This window comes from Protopterus annectens, chromosome 8.part0 (genome assembly GCF_019279795.1).
Source record: "Protopterus annectens isolate FY-2018-M chromosome 8.part0, PAN1.0, whole genome shotgun sequence".
NCBI lineage: Eukaryota > Metazoa > Chordata > Ceratodontiformes > Protopteridae > Protopterus > Protopterus annectens.
This window is the reverse complement of record NC_056741.1, coordinates 48,303,621-48,322,324: the sequence shown is the minus strand read 5'-3', so window position 1 is coordinate 48,322,324 and position 18,704 is coordinate 48,303,621. Positions and strand designations below refer to the sequence as shown.

Here is an 18,704-nt window from a genome sequence, read left to right as displayed (position 1 = left end):
TTGAGGAGCACTGACTCATCAGCAGAGGGGGGTTTGGATATCCAGCCGCCTCGTTGTTTGAGGATCTCTAAGATGTCTGCAAATGAGACATCATCCGAGGACGACTTCGAGGACCCTCCGCATCATCAAGATCAGTGTCCGATGTAATAGACTCGGGGGAGTCCACGTGCTTCCTCTTGCACGATCTCTTCCTTGGGGGTTCCTCTGAAGACAACTCCGAAGAACCCTCAGGAGGAGGGGAACCCCCAATGGGGGTAACCTCAGGCCCAGGGGCTCCGCTACCTAAGGACGGGGGAACTGCCAAAGACCCAGTCTCCACGCCCAGGGAAGGTGCCGGTAAAGCCGGAGAGATGGCCGAAGAAGACTTGGCCAAGGCACTCCTCATAGCTCTGAAAGCCGGACCCCCAGAATCCTGGGAGTGTCCGGTGCCCGGAGCCATGATAGCAGACGGAAGTCCCGCAGCCGAAGCACCGAGAGGGAGGCTCGGAACCGACAGCATAGGTCCCAAAACATCACCCCCAGGTCCAGCCGAAGAAGTCCGTGTACCAAACTCGGACCCGAAGGCCGGGGTTGGAGTAAGGGTCGGAGCCGACCCTAAGATCTCCACCGGCTCCAACAGCACCTGCTCCACGGAGCCAAGCGGTCGAGGAGGAATAGCAATGACATGGGCATGGGCCATCGGCTCAAGCCAACTGGGTCGGAGCCGAAACAAATTTTTGAAAGACTGGGGACTGGAACAGTCTTTGGAGCACCCTGTCTATGTCCGAATCTGACATCCTCGATGACCTAGAGGATACTGAACGGGTTCGAGATGGCCTCTCCAACGGCCCCAAGGGGCTAGGGGACCGGCTCCGAGGCGACTCGATGACTATCGGCGCCAAAGGAATACCCACACTAGTTTCCATCGGTGCCGAGGAGGACTTCGGCGCCGAGGAGGAAGTGTCTGAGCGGACAACCTTTGTCGGCTCCGAGACCAGTGGAGCCGACGAAGGTGACCCGCCTCTTGATGCCCCAGCCATCGGCTCCGAAGCCAGAGGAGTCGAGGCTGGTGGCATCGAGGCAGACCGTTCCGCCCTCGGCTCCGAAGTCCTTGGAGCCGAAGGAGAAACCTGCCTATGTCTTTTGGCGGTCGGATCCGACGGACTGGTCGGAGCCGACGCCCTTTTCTTTTTAGCGGGAGAAGGAGAGGATGCTAAAGCTTCTTCGAAGGAGGGTTTTACAAGACCTTTTAATATGAGCTTATTTTTCCTCTCTTGGAGGATCCTCGAGGAAAAAGCGTGACACACGCTGCAGGACTCCTGCAAATGCTTTGCCCCCAAACAATAAACACAGAGAGAGTGGTCATCTGTGATCGACATTTTAAAGTTGCACTTGGTGCACTTTTTAAAGCCTGAAGGCCTAGGTACCTGAGACATTCCGGTGAATTAAAGTCCAAAACACAGTACAAACACTGTAAATTATTAAGAAATTCTCTCTCTTTGACCTTTTTTTAACAAGAAAGATAAACTATCCACAGTATAAAGGATCCGAGATCCCTAACAAAACAGAAGTCACCTACAATCAAAAAGACCGGGAAAGGCCTTTACACACAAGAGGTACTCCTAGACAACACTCACAACACAAGAATTTACTAAGTAAATTCCACCAAACTCACTCAAAACACAAGAATAGCTGTTAAAACAGCTTTTGTTGAAGAAAAATAGAAATTCCTGACAGAAAACTAGTGAAATTAATCACTACTTAGCTCAGCCAGCTCGAGACCACGTCTTCACTTGTTAGCGGCAAACGAGATCTGGGGGACTGGTAGTGGTGCATCCTGGGATATAATAAGCTCAGCCAATAAGAGACTTCGCTCTTTGGCATAAGCGTGCCGAGTCGGAGCCGAGGGATCGGCTCCGAACCCATCAGTCAGAATGTAGGCGAGATAGGATCACATAACATCCACTGTTTCCTGGGCCAGAAGGGAGTCACCAAAATGATATTTGGTGAATTTACTTTTGAATCTTCAGAAGTACCTTGGATATCAATGGAAAGCATGGAAAAGTATACTGGAACATTCTAGTCAAAGGAAAAGAAATGACATCTGTTTTCTAGGCTTTCTTGCGTGGAGTCCTGGAGCAGAATATTGCCAGATGATTGTTCAAAGAGGACTCCCCACAGATGGATCAAATCTTGGTAGTCCCCTTGACCTAGTTTCCATTCATGAGGGTCTGCTGTAGTCCTGCTCAGCTTGTGTGCCAGATCGTTTTGCTCTGATGGAATGTAGAATACCTACAGATGAGCTTGTGCTGTGAAGCTATATTCCAAGCTAACGTGGCTAGTCTGCAAAGGGGGTATGTGGCTAACCCCCAGTGTATAATGACTGCAGGTGCTACACCAGAGGGATCCATGTAAAAGATGAGTGGGCTGATGAAAAAATTATGGCCTCAATAAAGTTACCCACCTGCAGCTGAGGCAAACTGCTAGCCTGCTGTGGTGGTAAAGGCTGTTTGTTTAACTTTTTCTTTTTGTGCCTGGAAAAAGGATTGACCATGGGACCAATAGTTTGTTCCACATTCAAATCAAATATGGTGCGTCTTTTCCAGGAAAAACAAGCAGCAAAAGCCAGTAAAAATTTGTCTTTAAGAGTGACTTTTTTCACACAAAAACACAGTAAAAAGCACTTTAAAACATTTTGCCAGCCTCAAAAGGCAAAATAAACACAATTTCTGTACAGAAAAATGGTTTTCAATTACTTTAAGCAACTTTTAAACTGAAAGGAAAAAAAGTGTGTTCCTGTTTAAAAGTACAGTTAAGTCTCAAGACATTCTGTTAAAACACAAACTCATAGCTTAAAAATAACTTTTCCTAATGAAGAAAGTACAATAAAACATTTTAACGTGTAAGTTTTTTTCCCCAAAGGGAATTTATCTGCCCAGCAAACCAACAGCACAAACTGTCCGTCGATTCTCAAAAGCACATAAAGGAGTGCTTTCTTCAGTGGCAGGAAAGCTCTGGAGGGCTTGATGCCCAAACCTGTCTTTTTAGTCAGCTCAGTTCAAGCTATCAGTTTGGACGCATGGATGGTACCTAAAGCTCTGGAAGATGGCTGACTGCTATATTCTTGACAGGATATAATCCCTATAGCTAAAGCTACTAGAAGTGATCAATATGATGAACATCTGGTAATGTCATTCTACAGAATAAGCATCCCTAATGAGGTACTTACTAACCAAAGCAGTCCCTTTATGTCCAGGGTACCACACCTGCTATGTTTGTGCTTTAAAGTCAGACAACTGAAGACAACATTTTACTATCTGCAGACTGATGGATTAGCAGAGTGATGTATTTATTTTTTGTCGATCACAGTAAAACTCTGAACCAAGGGGACCATTTTCTGGTTCAGCCTAGGAATACAATGAAGGGAATACAAAGGGCAGTACAACAATAAATTATCACACAATTTGTAGTTGCTATAAAATAAACGCTCAAAAATGCAGCTTAGAATAAGTAATAATACACATGAAGAGAGTATAAATAGCAAAATAAATTGAATTCAGAGATGGCATGTCGACTCTATACATACAGTATATCAAAGCTTTAGACTGTAGGGGGAGATGGAGAAGGGGATAGAAAACAGGAAGGAAAATGTGGAGAGAGTGAGAGAGAGAGGGAGGGAGAGAGTGAGAGAGAGAGGGAGAGAGAGGGAGTGAGAGAGGGTGAGAGAGAGAGAGAGTGAGAGAGGGCGAGAGAGAGTGAGAGAGGGAGTGAGAGGGAGAGAGTGAGAGTGAGAGAGAGAGGGAGTGAGAGAGGGTGAGAGAGAGAGGGAGTGAAAGAGGGTGAGAGTGAGAGGGAGAGAGTGAGAGAGGGAGAGAGGGAGAGAGTGAGAGAGAGAGGGAGTGAGAGAGGGAGAGAGAGAGGGAGTGAGAGAGGGAGAGAGTGAGAGAGTGAGAGAGTGGGAGAGGGAGAGAGGGAGTGAGAGGGTGAGGGAGAGAGGAGTGAAAGAGGGTGAGAGTGAGAGGGAGAGAGTGAGAGAAGGAGAGAGTGAGAGAGACAGAGAGAGAGAGAGAGTGAGAGAGACAGAGAAAGAGAGAGAGAGTGAGAGTGAGAGAGGGAGAGAGGAAGAGATGTGTGGATGTTAAGTAAACATTAGAGTGATATGAATGAGGCTGGATGGCATGCTGTAGGGTGAGACATCAGAGCGATATGAATGAGGCTGGATGGCATGCTGTAGGGTGAGACATCAGAGCGATATGAATGAAGCTGGATGGCATGCTCTAGGGTAAGACATCAGAGCGATATGAATGAGGCTGGATGTCATGCTCTAGGGTAAGACATCAGAGCGAAATGAATGAGGCTGGATGGCATGCTCTAGGGTAAGACATCAGAGCGCTATGAATGAGACTGGATGTCATGCTCTAGGGTGAGACATCAGAGCGAAATGAATGAGGCTGGATGGCATGCTCTAGGGTAAGAAATCAGAGCGATATGAATGAGGCTGGATGTCATGCTCTAGGGTGAGACATCAGAGCGATATGAATGAGCCTGGATGTCATGCTCTAGGGTGAGACATCAGAGCGAAATGAATGAGACTGGATGTCATGCTCTAGGGTGAGACATCAGAGCGATATGAATGAGGCTGGATGGCATGTTCTAGGGTAAGACATCAGAGCGATATGAATGAGACTGGATGTCATGCTCTAGGGTAAGACATCAGAGCGATATGAATGAGGCTGTATGGCATGCTGTAGGGTGAGACATCAGAGTGATATGAATGAGGCTGGATGTCATGCTCCAGGGTAAGACATCAGAGCGATATGAATGAGGCTGGATGTCATGCTTTAGGGTGAGACATCAGAGCGATATGAATGAAGCTGGATGTCATGCTCTAGGGTAAGACATCAGAGCGAATGAATGAGACTGGATGTCATGCTCTAAGGTAAGACATCAGAGCGATATGAATGAGGCTGGATGGCATGCTCTAAGGTAAGACATCAGAGCGATATGAATGAGGCTGGATGGCATGCTCTAGGGTAAGACATCAGAGCGATATGAATGAACCTGGATGTCATGCTGTAGGGTAAGACATCACAGCGATATGAATGAGGCTGGATGGCATGCTGTAGGGTAAGACATCAGAGCGATATGAATGAGGCTGGATGTCATGCTCTAGGGTGAGACATCAGAGCGATATGAATGAGGCCGGATGTAATGCTCTAGGGTGAGACATCAGAGTGATATGAATGAGCCTGGATGTCATGCTCTAGGGTGAGACATCAAAGCGATATGAATGAGGCTGGATGGCATGCTGTAGGGTAAGGCATCAGAGCGATATGAATGAGGCTGGATGGCATGCTCTAGGGCAAGACATCAGAGCGATATGAATGAGACTGGATGTCATCCTCTAGGGTAAGACTTCAGAGCGATATGAATGAAGATGGATGGCATGCTCTAGGGTAAGACATCAGAGTGATATGAATAAGCCTGGATGTCATGCTCTAGGGTGAGACATCAGAGCGAAATGAATGAGGCTGGATGGCATGCTGTAGGGTAAGACAACAGAGCGATATGAATGAGGCTGGATGGCATGCTCTAGGGTAAGACATCAGAGCGCTATGAATGAGACTGGATGTCATGCTCTAGGGTGAGACATCAGAGTGATATGAATGAGGCTGGATGGCATGCTCTAGGGTAAGAAATCAGAGCGATATGAATGAGGCTGGATGTCATGCTCTAGGGTGAGACATCAGAGCGATATGAATGAGCCTGGATGTCATGCTCTAGGGTGAGACATCAGAGCGAAATGAATGAGACTGGATGTCATGCTCTAGGGTGAGACATCAGAGCGATATGAATGAGGCTGGATGGCATGTTCTAGGGTAAGACATCAGAGCGATATGAATGAGACTGGATGTCATGCTCTAGGGTAAGACATCAGAGCGATATGAATGAGGCTGTATGGCATGCTGTAGGGTGAGACATCAGAGTGATATGAATGAGGCTGGATGTCATGCTCCAGGGTAAGACATCAGAGCGATATGAATGAGGCTGGATGTCATGCTTTAGGGTGAGACATCAGAGCGATATGAATGAAGCTGGATGTCATGCTCTAGGGTAAGACATCAGAGCGAATGAATGAGACTGGATGTCATGCTCTAAGGTAAGACATCAGAGCGATATGAATGAGGCTGGATGGCATGCTCTAAGGTAAGACATCAGAGCGATATGAATGAGGCTGGATGGCATGCTCTAGGGTAAGACATCAGAGCGATATGAATGAACCTGGATGTCATGCTGTAGGGTAAGACATCACAGCGATATGAATGAGGCTGGATGGCATGCTGTAGGGTAAGACATCAGAGCGATATGAATGAGGCTGGATGTCATGCTCTAGGGTGAGACATCAGAGCGATATGAATGAGGCCGGATGTAATGCTCTAGGGTGAGACATCAGAGTGATATGAATGAGCCTGGATGTCATGCTCTAGGGTGAGACATCAAAGCGATATGAATGAGGCTGGATGGCATGCTGTAGGGTAAGGCATCAGAGCGATATGAATGAGGCTGGATGGCATGCTCTAGGGCAAGACATCAGAGCGATATGAATGAGACTGGATGTCATCCTCTAGGGTAAGACTTCAGAGCGATATGAATGAAGATGGATGGCATGCTCTAGGGTAAGACATCAGAGTGATATGAATAAGCCTGGATGTCATGCTCTAGGGTGAGACATCAGAGCGAAATGAATGAGGCTGGATGGCATGCTGTAGGGTAAGACAACAGAGCGATATGAATGAGGCTGGATGGCATGCTCTAGGGTAAGACATCAGAGCGCTATGAATGAGACTGGATGTCATGCTCTAGGGTGAGACATCAGAGTGATATGAATGAGGCTGGATGGCATGCTGTAGGGTGAGACATCAGAGCAATATGAATGAGCCTGGATGTCATGCTCTAGGGTGAGACATCAGAGCGATATGAATGAGCCTGGATGTCTTGCACTAGAGTGAGACATCAGAGCGATATGAATGAGGCTGGATGTCATGCTCTAGGGTAAGACATCAGAGCGATATGAATGAGGCTGGATGTCATGCTCTAGGGTGAGACATCAGAGCGATATGAATGAGGCTGGATGTCATGCTCTAGGGTGAGACATCAGAGTGACATGAATGAGCCTGGATGGCATGCTCTAGGTTGAGACATCAGAGCGATATGAATGAAGCCGGATGTCATGCTCTAGGGTAAGACATCAGAGCGATATGAATGAGGCTGGATGGCATGCTGTAGGGTAAGACATCAGAGCGATATGAATGAGCCTGGATGTCATGCTCTAGGGTGAGACATCAGAGCGATATGAATGAGCCTGGATGTCATGCTCTAGGGTGAGACATCAGAGCAATATGAATGAGGCTGGATGGCATGCTCTAGGGTGAGACATCAGAGCAAAATGAATGAGGCTGGATGGCATGCTCTAGGGTAAGACATCAGAGTGATATGAATGAGGCTGGATGGCATGCTCTAGGGTAAGACATCAGAGCGATATGAATGAGGCTGGATGTCATGCTCTAGGGTAAGACATCAGAGTAATATGAATGAAGCTGGATGGCATGCTGTAGGGTGAGACATCAGAGCAATATGAATGAGCCTGGATGTCATGCTCTAGGGTGAGACATCAGAGCGATATGAATGAGGCTGGATGTCATGCTCTAGGGTGAGACATCAGAGCGATATGAATGAAGATGGATGGCATGCTCTAGGGTAAGACATCAGAGTGATATGAATAAGCCTGGATGTCATGCTCTAGGGTGAGACATCAGAGCGAAATGAATGAGGCTGGATGGCATGCTGTAGGGTAAGACAACAGAGCAATATGAATGAGGCTGGATGGCATGCTCTAGGGTAAGACATCAGAGCGATATGAATGAGACTGGATGTCATGCTCTAGGGTAAGACATCAGAGCGATATGAATGAGGCTGGATGGCTTGCTGTAGGGTAAGACATCAGAGCGATATGAATGAGGCCGGATGTCATGCTCTAGGGTAAGACATCAGAGCGATATGAATGAGGCTGGATAGCATGCTCTAGGGTAAGACATCAGAGCGATATGAATGAAGCTGGATGACATGCTGTAGGGTGAGACATCAGAGTGATATGAATGAGGCTGGATGGCATGCTCTTGGGTAAGACATCAGAGCGATATGAATGAGCCTGGATGTCATGCTCTAGGGTGAGACATCAGAGTGATATGAATGAGACTGGATGTCATGCTCTAGGGTAAGACATCAGAGCGATATGAATGAGGCTGGATGGCATGCTCTAGGGTGAGACATCAGAGCGATATGAATGAGGCTGGACGGCATGCTCTAGGGTAAGACATCAGAGCGATATGAATGAGGCTGTATGGCATGCTGTAGGGTGAGATATCAGAGCGATATGAATGAGGCCGGATGTCATACTCTAGGGTAAGACATCAGATCGATATGAATGAGCCTGGATGACATGCTCCAGGGTGAGACATCAAAGCGATATGAATGAGGCCAGATGTCATGCTCTCGGGTGAGACATCAGAGCGATATGAATGAGGCTGGATGTCATGATATGAATGAGCCTGGATGTCATGCTCTAGGGTGAGACATCAGAGCGATATGAATGAGCCTGGATGGCATGCTGTAGGGTGAGACATCAGAGCGATATGAATGAGACCGGATGTCATGCTCTAGGGTGAGACATCAGAGCGATATGAATGAGCCTGGATGTCTTGCTCTAGAGTGAGACATCAGAGCGATATGAATGAGGCTGGATGTCATGCTCTAGGGTAAGACATCAGAGCGATATGAATGAGCCTGGATGGCATGATGTAGGGTGAGACATCAGAGCGATATGAATGAGCCTGGATGGCATGATGTAGGGTGAGACATCAGAGCGATATGAATGAGCCTGGATGTCTTGCTCTAGAGTGAGACATCAGAGCGATATGAATGAGCCTGGATGTCTTGCTCTAGAGTGAGACATCAGAGCGATATGAATGAGGCTGGATGTCATGCTCTAGGGTAAGACATCAGAGCGATATGAATGAGCCTGGATGGCATGATGTAGGGTGAGACATCAGAGCGATATGAATGAGCCTGGATGTCATGCTCTTGGGTGAGGCATCAGAGCAATATGAATGAGGCTGGATGGCATGCTCTAGGGTGAGACATCAGAGCGAAATGAATGAGGCTGGATGGCATGCTCTAGGGTAAGACATCAGAGCGATATGAATGAGGCTGGATGGCATGCTCTAGGGTAAGACAAGAGCGATATGAATGAGGCTGGATGTCATGCTCTAGGGTAAGACATCAGAGTAATATGAATGGAGCTGGATGGCATGCTGTAGGGTGAGACATCAGAGCAATATGAATGAGCCTGGATGTCATGCTCTAGGGTGAGACATCAGAGCGATATGAATGAGGCTGGATGTCATGCTCTAGGGGTGAGACATCAGAGCGATATGAATGAAGCTGGATGTCATGTTCTAGGGTGAGACATCAGAGTGATATGAATGAGGCTGGGTGTCATGCTCTAGTGTAAGACATCAGAGCGAAATGAATGAGGCTGGATGGCATGCTGTAGGGTGAGACATCAGAGCGATATGAATGAGCCTGGATGGCATGCTAAAGGGTGAGACATCAGAGCGATATGAATGAGCCTGGATGTCATGCTCCTGGGTGAGACATCAGAGCGATATGAATGTATGAATGAGGCCGGATGTCATGCTCTAGGGTGAGACATCAGAGCGATATGAATGAGGCTGGATGGCGTGCTCTAGGGTAAGACAACAGAGCAGTCCATATTTGAGCTATGGTAAGATGACTCTGCTAACATCTTCATCTTTTGTCTGTCTCTATCTCTCTTCCCCTTCACTAGATCACTCGTATAGACTCTGTTAACATATAGGCCTTTTGTCACTCTGTCTTTCCCTTTCTGCCTCTTTCTCTCTCCATCTTTATCTTTTCTGTGACTAGATCACACTTACAGACTCAGCAAACAGCACAGCCTTTTGTCTCTCTCTCTCTCTCTTTCTCTCTCTCACATTAGATCAGTTAAAGGCTCTAGTAACATCATGGCCTTTGATCTCCCTCTGTCTCCCCTGCATTAGTTCAGTTACAGACTCTGCTAACATCATGGCCTTTTCTCTCCCCTTGTCTCCCTGTGCTAGGTCAATCTTACATACTCTGGTAACATCACAGCCTTCTCTCTCAAGCTGTCTGTCTGTCTGTCTCTCTTTCTTTTTCCAGCACTAAATCCCAGTTACAGACTCTGCTATCATCACAGCCTTTTCTCTTCCTCTGTCTCCCATGCATTAGATCATTTACAGACTCTGCTAACATCATGGCCTTTTCTTTCCTTCTGTCTCCCCTGCATTAGATCATTTACAGACTCTGCTAACATCATGGTCTTTTCTTTCCTTCTGTCTCCCCTGCATTAGATCATTTACAGACTCTGCTAACATCATGGTCTTTTCTCTCCCTCTGTCTCCCCTGCATTAGATCATTTACAGACTCTGCTAACATCATGGCCTTTTCTTTCCTTCTGTCTCCCCTGCATTAGATCATTTACAGACTCTGCTAACATCATGGCCTTTTCTCTCTCTCCCTGCACTAGGACACTCTTACAGACTCTGGTAATATCACAGCCTTCTCTCTCTCGCTGTCTGTCTGTCTGTCTGTCTCTCTCTCTCTCTTTTTCCAGCTCTAAATCCCTGTTACAGACTCTGCTATCATCACAGCCTTTTCTCTCCCTCTGTCTCCCATGCATTAGATCATTTAGAGACTCTGCTAACATCATGGCCTTTTCTCTCCCTCTGTCTTCCCTGCATTAGATCACTTAGCGACTCTGCTAACATCATGGCCTTTTCTCTCCCTCTGTCTCCCCTGCATTAGATCAGTTACAGACTCTGCTAACATCATGGCCTTTTCTCTCCCTCTGTCTCCCCTGCATCAGATCAGTTACAGACTCTACTAACATCATGGCCTTTGCTCTCCCTCCATCTCGCCTGCATTAGATCAGCTACAGACTCTGCTAACATCATGGCCTTTTATCTCCGTCTGTCTCCCTGTGCTAGGTCACTATTACATACTCTGGTAACATCACAGCCTTCTCTCTCTCACTGTCTGTCTGTCTGTCTCTCTCTCTTTTTCCAGCACTAAATCCCAGTTACAGACTCTGCTATCATCATGGCCTTTTATCTCCCTCTGTCTCCCATGCATTAGATCAGTTACAGACTCTCCTAACATCATGGCCTTTTCTCTCCCTCTGTCTCCCCTGCATTATATCAGCTACAGATTCTGCTAACATCATGGCCTTTTCTCTCCCTCTGTCTTCCCTGCATTAGATAATTTAGAGACTCTGCTAACATCATGGCCTTTTCTCTCCATCTGTCTGCCCTGCATTAGATCAGTTACAGACTCTGCTAACATCATGGCCTTTTCTCTCCCTCTGTCTTCCCTGCATTAGATCAGTTATAGACTTGTCTAACATCATGGCCTTTTCTTTCCCTCTGTCTCCCTGCATTAGATCAGTTACAGACTCCGCTAACATAGTGGTGTTTTCTGTCCCTCAGTCTCCCTGCATTAGATCAGTTACAGACTCCGCTAACATCGTGGCATTTTCTGTCCCTCTGTCTCCCTGCATTAGATCATTTAGAGACTCTGCTAACATCATGGCCTTTTCTCTCCCTCTGTCTCCCCTGCAATAAATCAGTTACAGACTCTGCTAACATCATGGCCTTTTCTCTCCCTCTGTCTCCCTGCATTAGATCAGTTACAGACTCTGCTAACATCTTAGTGGTTTTTCTCCCTCCACCCCCCCTGCACTAGGTCACACTTACAGACTTTATTGACTAGATCTTCATCTTGTAAACAAGCACAGTGCAGGCTACGTTTTGTATTTAGGGTGTTACCTCTGTGTCTAGCTCCTCCTGTCTCTGCTTCTCACGAAGTTCCTCCACTTCCTCCTTCTCCTCTTCGGTCACGGTGTCCTTGTCCAGCCTTTCTAGTGTGCTCAGTGCCACCAAAATGTCTACACGGTAATCCTCATTGTCTGTACAGGGGTTTTCAGACAGCACCAGTGCCCGCAACATTGGCAGACATTTTAGCTTCTTCACTATCTTTGTATTTGATATTAAGTTGCCTCTGAAAACAAATTACAAAACATTCTTAATTATTTGACATACTGAGGACTTTTATTCTGTTCACATTATCTAAATATCTATGATTATTTCAGTAATTATATTACATCAGAAAGTTATTCTACACCTTAATGCTTTATTTTTTCACTTTATTTTTCAAGAAAAATATCTAGTTACACAATGTGTTGTGCATTACAAGTTATGTTCCAGTAACAAACAACACTATCTCTAAATGCCGCATTTAATTAGCAGGTTACAATAAGTTAAAGTATTTTTCCACCTAATTTACTAAACTGTCTTCTTTGAGCCACAGAGTTTTAATCTGTTTAATACAGTTACTCATTAATTTATAAACTGAGTAGCTATGTTGATGCCATGGATCCACGTCATATGATCCAGCAAAATATATACATATCAGATTTACAAAATCATAGCTTGTCATGTCACATAACAAAAACTGCAGTGAAGTGCACACTTGCTAAAAGTTTCACTGATCTTAAAAGAGAGGCATAACAACTCTGCTGTATTAACTTGGGTGTACCCCAGAATGCAGTCTGCAGTTTCTTACCACTTATGCTATGGATTGTAATTTAATTTTAACTTAAGGCATGTATATGTGATTAACATATGCATGTGATTTGTATTTTTCTACATATTTTAGTCTTTGGTCTTGACTGTGCCTGAAATTGGTACAGTTTTGGCAAACAAATACATAAACACAAATGATGGGGTATGTACAGAATCAAAATAAATGAATGAATGAATATTCAGCATTACCAGACATTATGTCAAATACTACAGGACTAGAGGAGCCCTAGCTAAGATATCCAAATGCAGATGTTTCCAAAGGAAGTGCCATGACTGCAGGTATTCTATTCAACAAAAATGAACAAGCATACGTACACCTCAACATTGAGCTGCGCTGGTGGATTTAATATATACTTCAGTGCTTGCGGCTACTGTTTCCAGCTCCCTGTGTATCATGTATTATGTGCTGCATAGATAGAATAACTATCTGTGCAACCTTCCCCAGTCCCCCTGCTGCTCTAGGAACATCTGAATTGCACACACAGCAGCATGGCCTTGTTGGATAACTATAACTGCAGTTTACAGTGAGTATAGCACCCATTCTTCGTCTGTGTGCTATCATCCCAGTCTAGTTAAATCTACCCACTTTTCTTTCTGGTAAAACCCATAGTAGAAAACCTGAAACCATGGATAGGCACCTTCCTGCTATCTCTGTGTCCAGCCTGGTGGACATGGGCATCCTGAGGCAATGTACCATTATCTCATGTATACTGACAACCACTTAATCCTGAAACAGACAAACACAGTATGTGAGAGATGCAGTTACACTATGAAAACTGAGACACGATTCTCACATACTGACAAATGAAATGACAGACAGGTTGTCAGCACATGCACATCATTTCCCTCATTAAATAAGGTCTCGATACATAAACCCGCATATGCAGAGGGACTCACAAGTAACTTACCAAAACCTCAGAGGCCTCCTGTACGCTGCCCTCAGAAACCACATGCAAACAAAACCAAGTCAACACCAACCACTACATTAAAAATACATATCACAGTGCCTCCACAAGCAAGTCCTTAAGGCAAAACACCACACATTCAAACATTCTTGTCATAGAAGACTCCTTTGTAAGATACACAAACACCCCCCCCCCTCACCAGGTTGGATAAACACAGGGTTACAGTCAGCTGCCTATCAGGGGCCAGGATTCATCAGATCACCCAGACATTTAGGTCACTCAGCCACATGTACCAGTATGATTCAGTCATAGTCCATGTGGGTGTGAATGACCTGAGGCATACCTCCCTGCCAGGATTCGTCAAATCACCCAGACATTTAGGTCACTCAGCCACATGTACCCGTATAATTCAGTCATAGTCCATGTGGGTGTGAATGACCTGAGGCATACCTCCCTGCCAGGATTCATCAGATCACCCAGACATTTAGGTCACTCAGCCACATGTACCAGTATGATTCAGTCATAGTCCATGTTGGTGTGAATGACCCGAGGCATACCTCCCTGTCAGGATTCGTCAGATCACCCAGACATTCAGGTCACTCAGCCACATGTACCAGTATGATTCATAGTCCATGTGGGTGTGAATGACCTGAGGCATACCTCCCTGCCAGGATTCATCAGATCACCCAGACATTTAGGTCACTCAGCCACATGTACCAGTATGATTCAGTCATAGTCCATGTGGGTGTGAATGACCTGAGGCATACCTCCCTGCCAGGATTCATCAGATCACCCAGATATTTAGGTCACTCAGCCACATGTACCAGTATGATTCAGTCATAGTCCATGTGGGTGTGAATGACCTGAGGCATACCTTCCTGCCAGGATTCGTCAAATCACCCAGACATTTAGGCCACTCAGCCACATGTACCAGTATAATTCAGTCATAGTCCATGTGGGTGTGAATGACCTGAGGCATACCTCCCTGCCAGGATTCATCAGATCACCCAGACATTTAGGTCACTCAGCCACATGTACCAGTATGATTCAGTCATAGTCCATGTGGGTGTGAATGACCTGAGGCATACCTCCCTGTCAGGATTCGTCAGATCACCCAGACATTTAGGTCACTCAGCCACATGTACCAGTATGATTCAGTCATAGTGCATGTGGGTGTGAATGACCTGAGGCATACCTCCCTGGACTATATGAAGAAAGTCACGATAGACCTCTCCGAATATATGTTGCAGGCAATTATGAACCTCGCAGTGACCAGCATTCTACCTTCACCAAGAACAATACTACAATACAAATAGAAAATTATTGACTTCAATAATTGGCTTAGCTACTGGTGTCATTCCAGAGGTTTCTAGTATTTGTCAGCATGGGACGACATGATGAACAAATCATGCTGCTTTGCCAGAGATGGTCTGCAACAGGCTTTTGAATACTGGCCAAGGCATTAAGCACCCCCATGGTGCCTTTTTAGGCAGTGCCAAACCAGTAGACCTACCAATGTAAAAAATTCTTCTAATGCCAAAATGAAGGTGCTACTCCTGAATGCTAGGAGCCTTAACAAAAAACTGCACTCTCTGAAAACTCTCCTTGCCATGGAGAATGCTGACATCTGTGCAGTTACAGATGTGGATCAAGGCTGTGGAAAGCACCCCAGCAGTGCAAGGCTACTAATGCCTATCACACATTTAGAGCACCTTCTGAAAAGGCAAAAATGAAAAGGGGAGGAATTTCCATTTCAATAGAAAAATAATCACATATCAAGACTGGTCAAGCAGGATGACTCACTGGAGCTACTCCATGTTCATCTGACCACAGGCAAAATCATCGCTAGCTACAGGTCCCCAACCATTAACCATGAAATCCACTCCACATATCTGAAGTTACTAGAATCACTTACCATTCAGCCCAACACACTACCCATGGGAGATTTAACTACCCTTTCATAAAGGTTTACTATCAAAATGTGGAATGGTACTTATGCAAAACAGGGATGGTTGAATGCGTGTTTCCCAGTTTCCATAATGCCCGTCTGAAAATGTTTGACTCCACATTAGCGAATGGTAGTGTATATTCATTAACATGAGAACGACATTCTGATTGGAGACTGCACTACAGTGGGGATCGGGAAATTTAGACTTTTCCTCACTGCTGTGTGATCCCAGAGTTGAAATATATAATTACGGGGGGGGGGGGGAGTGCGGGGGGGCTTGCCCCCTACAAAAACATTAAAAAAATGTATATGTTTGCTATGGTAACTTCACCACAATAGCCTGAGCGTTTGGCATGACCTTCTCATAGGTGAAGGTATTTCAAATTATTTCGAATGCAGACCTGCACAGTGGTGAATTCCGACATTTTGTAAAATCTGTATGTACAAATTTGGCACTATGATTCAACCAGGTGAGTCAAAATCATGTGCCTTTCAACATTTTGATAGTAAACTCTCCATAAACATACTCGACCACTAACATGCAGGCTCAGAGATTCCCAGACTTTTCAATGCAAATGCTCAGGAACAGCTGGTCTTCACTCTCATCACGGGCTCAAATATCCTTGACATACTACTCACAAACAAAGGAGAGAATTGCATTCCCTCCAAGCATAATGCCCTAATTGGAAATATCGGATCATAAATTGGTCCCATTTGAAATAAATGTAACAAAAGAATCCCCATCAAATCTTAAAACGCTAAAGAATATTTCATGTCAAAGTACATTCCATTAAGTGAAGGCATAGGCAATTAAAGCTCCCCCTAACATAAAAAACATGGAGGCCTATGCAGAAATATGCATGAATGCCCTGTACAACCACTTAAACAACAGCATAGAAACAACAATACCTGACCAAACTAAACCCCGGTCTAGCCAGAAAAACATGTCACCCTGGTGAAGCCCTTGACATGAATAGACTGTACAGGAAAAGGAATAAACTCCTGGATAGATGGAAGTGGGAGGGTGCACAACAGAGAAACAGTCCCTCATTAGTTTCAACAGGCAAATCAGAGAACTAGTCAAGTCTTCAAAAACTAAATACGAGAGTACCATAGGCCCCCAAACAAAGGACAACCACAAAGCATTTTTAGTTATGTCTGAAATCTTAAGGGAAACACTCAACAATGTGTTGAGTTGGCTGTAGATGGCACTAACTACACTCATAATAGACCAGCAGACTGTGGCAAGAAACCAATATTTAATGTAATAAAAGCACATAGTAATAAGGGATTAAAAACAGACCAGTTGCGGCTTAATAAATCACATAGCCTTCATCAGTGTATAGAACATGAATAAACTAACTCCTTAAATAGTCAATAGCACAAGACAGCAAAGTCATGTGACTGATTAAAGGTGCTCATTTAGTCCAGGTGCAAACAAACCCCCTAAATAGTCAATAGTACACGACAGCAAAGTCATGTGACTGATTAAAGGCATTCATTTAGTCCAGGTGCAAACAAACCCCTAAATAGTCAAAGTTTTGCTTAAAAGTAACAAACAGGCTAATACACTCAAGTGTACCAGCCTTTGATAGCAATTTAGTCGAATACCAAAGCATTTACTGTATTTTTTCTGTCTGTTTGCAAAAAAACTAAAAAAAAACAAAAAAAAAATACTTCTCCTTTCCTAGCGAGTTGTTCCAGTGATCAGATTTTGCTGATCCCTGGGCTTTGTATTTGGTTCCTGTGTTCCTCCATTTTCTGTGTGGCCAGAGGTAGTTTCTTTACTCACCAGTGGGAGTGGGGAGTACTGAGCTGCTTGTTTGTCCTCATAGGAGTGGTTAGAGACAGCAACTAGTAATTCGTTGGCCATTTTGGGTCATTTCCTGTTTTTTCCAGCCCCCTGCTATAAAGCACGCTTTAGCGCGGAGTTGCCACTGTTGCACACAAGAGCAGCGGTGGTTAAACAAGGTTAAACTATTCGGGCTACCTAAATTCCACTCTTCAAATTTTCCCTTAAATCTACCTTCCTCGAACTGTACTGCCGATCTAACCAGCGTATCCTATAACTAAAAACTTCATCTCTACTTGATTCCCAAGTAGACTATTCTCTATCTGTAAAGCCTAGCACTTGCTCCTACAGTACTTGCACCTTGATAAAGCACTATTATTATAGATAGTACCCCACCAGCCTAGAACCCACATCCCCCGGAGTCTTTTGTATTTTTTTTATCTATTACTTCTAGCATGTCGAGGGATCAGTTGCTAGTGTCCTCCCCTGCTCAACTGGTGAACCTGGGAATATTGAGGCAATGTTACAATTGCCTCATGTACACAGACAATCCTCTCCTTCTCCCACAAAACACAAATACATGTGAGAGATGCAACTATACGGCCAAACTGGAGGCTGAGCTCTCTCAACATAGGACTGGCAAGACCAGACAGGAGGAGAAGGTAACCACACACACTACATACCCAGTCACACATAGTACCATCACAACTTCAAATCATACACATAATCACACAAAGACATACTCGGAGGCTCTGACCAAAAATCTAACAAAACAGCAGAGGCCTCCAAAGCAGACACCCAAACAACTACCACCTCAGGACCCAACACATGCATCACATAGACCACACAGTCAGAGTGTCAAACAGTCACAGCCCTTAAGGCCAAACACAATGCCAGACACACTCGTCATTGGTGACTCCATAGTCAGGCACACTGACGTCCCGCTCACCAGACTGAGTAAGGAGAAGGTCACAGTAAGCTGCCTGTCGGGCGCTAGAATCCGCCACATAACGCAAGCACTCAGGTCTCTCAACAGCAAGTACAAGTATGACTCAGTCATTGTCCATGCTGGTGTCAACGACCTGAGGCATTACCTCCCTGGACTACATGAAAAGAGACATTGAGGAGCTCTCTGATTATGTAGCCCAGGCAGGTATGACCCTGACCTTGAGCAGTATCCTACCTTCACCTAGAATGATGCCACAATACAGTGATAAGATGATCAGCTTTAATAATTGGCTTAAATTTTGGTGTCATTCAAAGGGGATCCAATGTCTGTCTGCCTGGGATGACATGCTGGACAAGCCACGCTGCTTCATGAG

General features: G+C 45.2%; 1 protein-coding gene across 1 annotated transcript in view; it reads right to left on the bottom strand.

Annotated features, from left to right (window-relative positions):
• LRRC23 (leucine rich repeat containing 23) overlaps positions 1–18,704 on the bottom strand; it is a 1,080,884-nt gene that overhangs the window by 82,046 nt on the left and 980,134 nt on the right. The window contains exon 7 of the mRNA XM_044079596.1: positions 11,922–12,153. Within this exon, the coding sequence (XP_043935531.1) occupies positions 11,922–12,153 (232 nt within the window). The remainder of the gene's footprint in view (positions 1–11,921; positions 12,154–18,704) is intronic.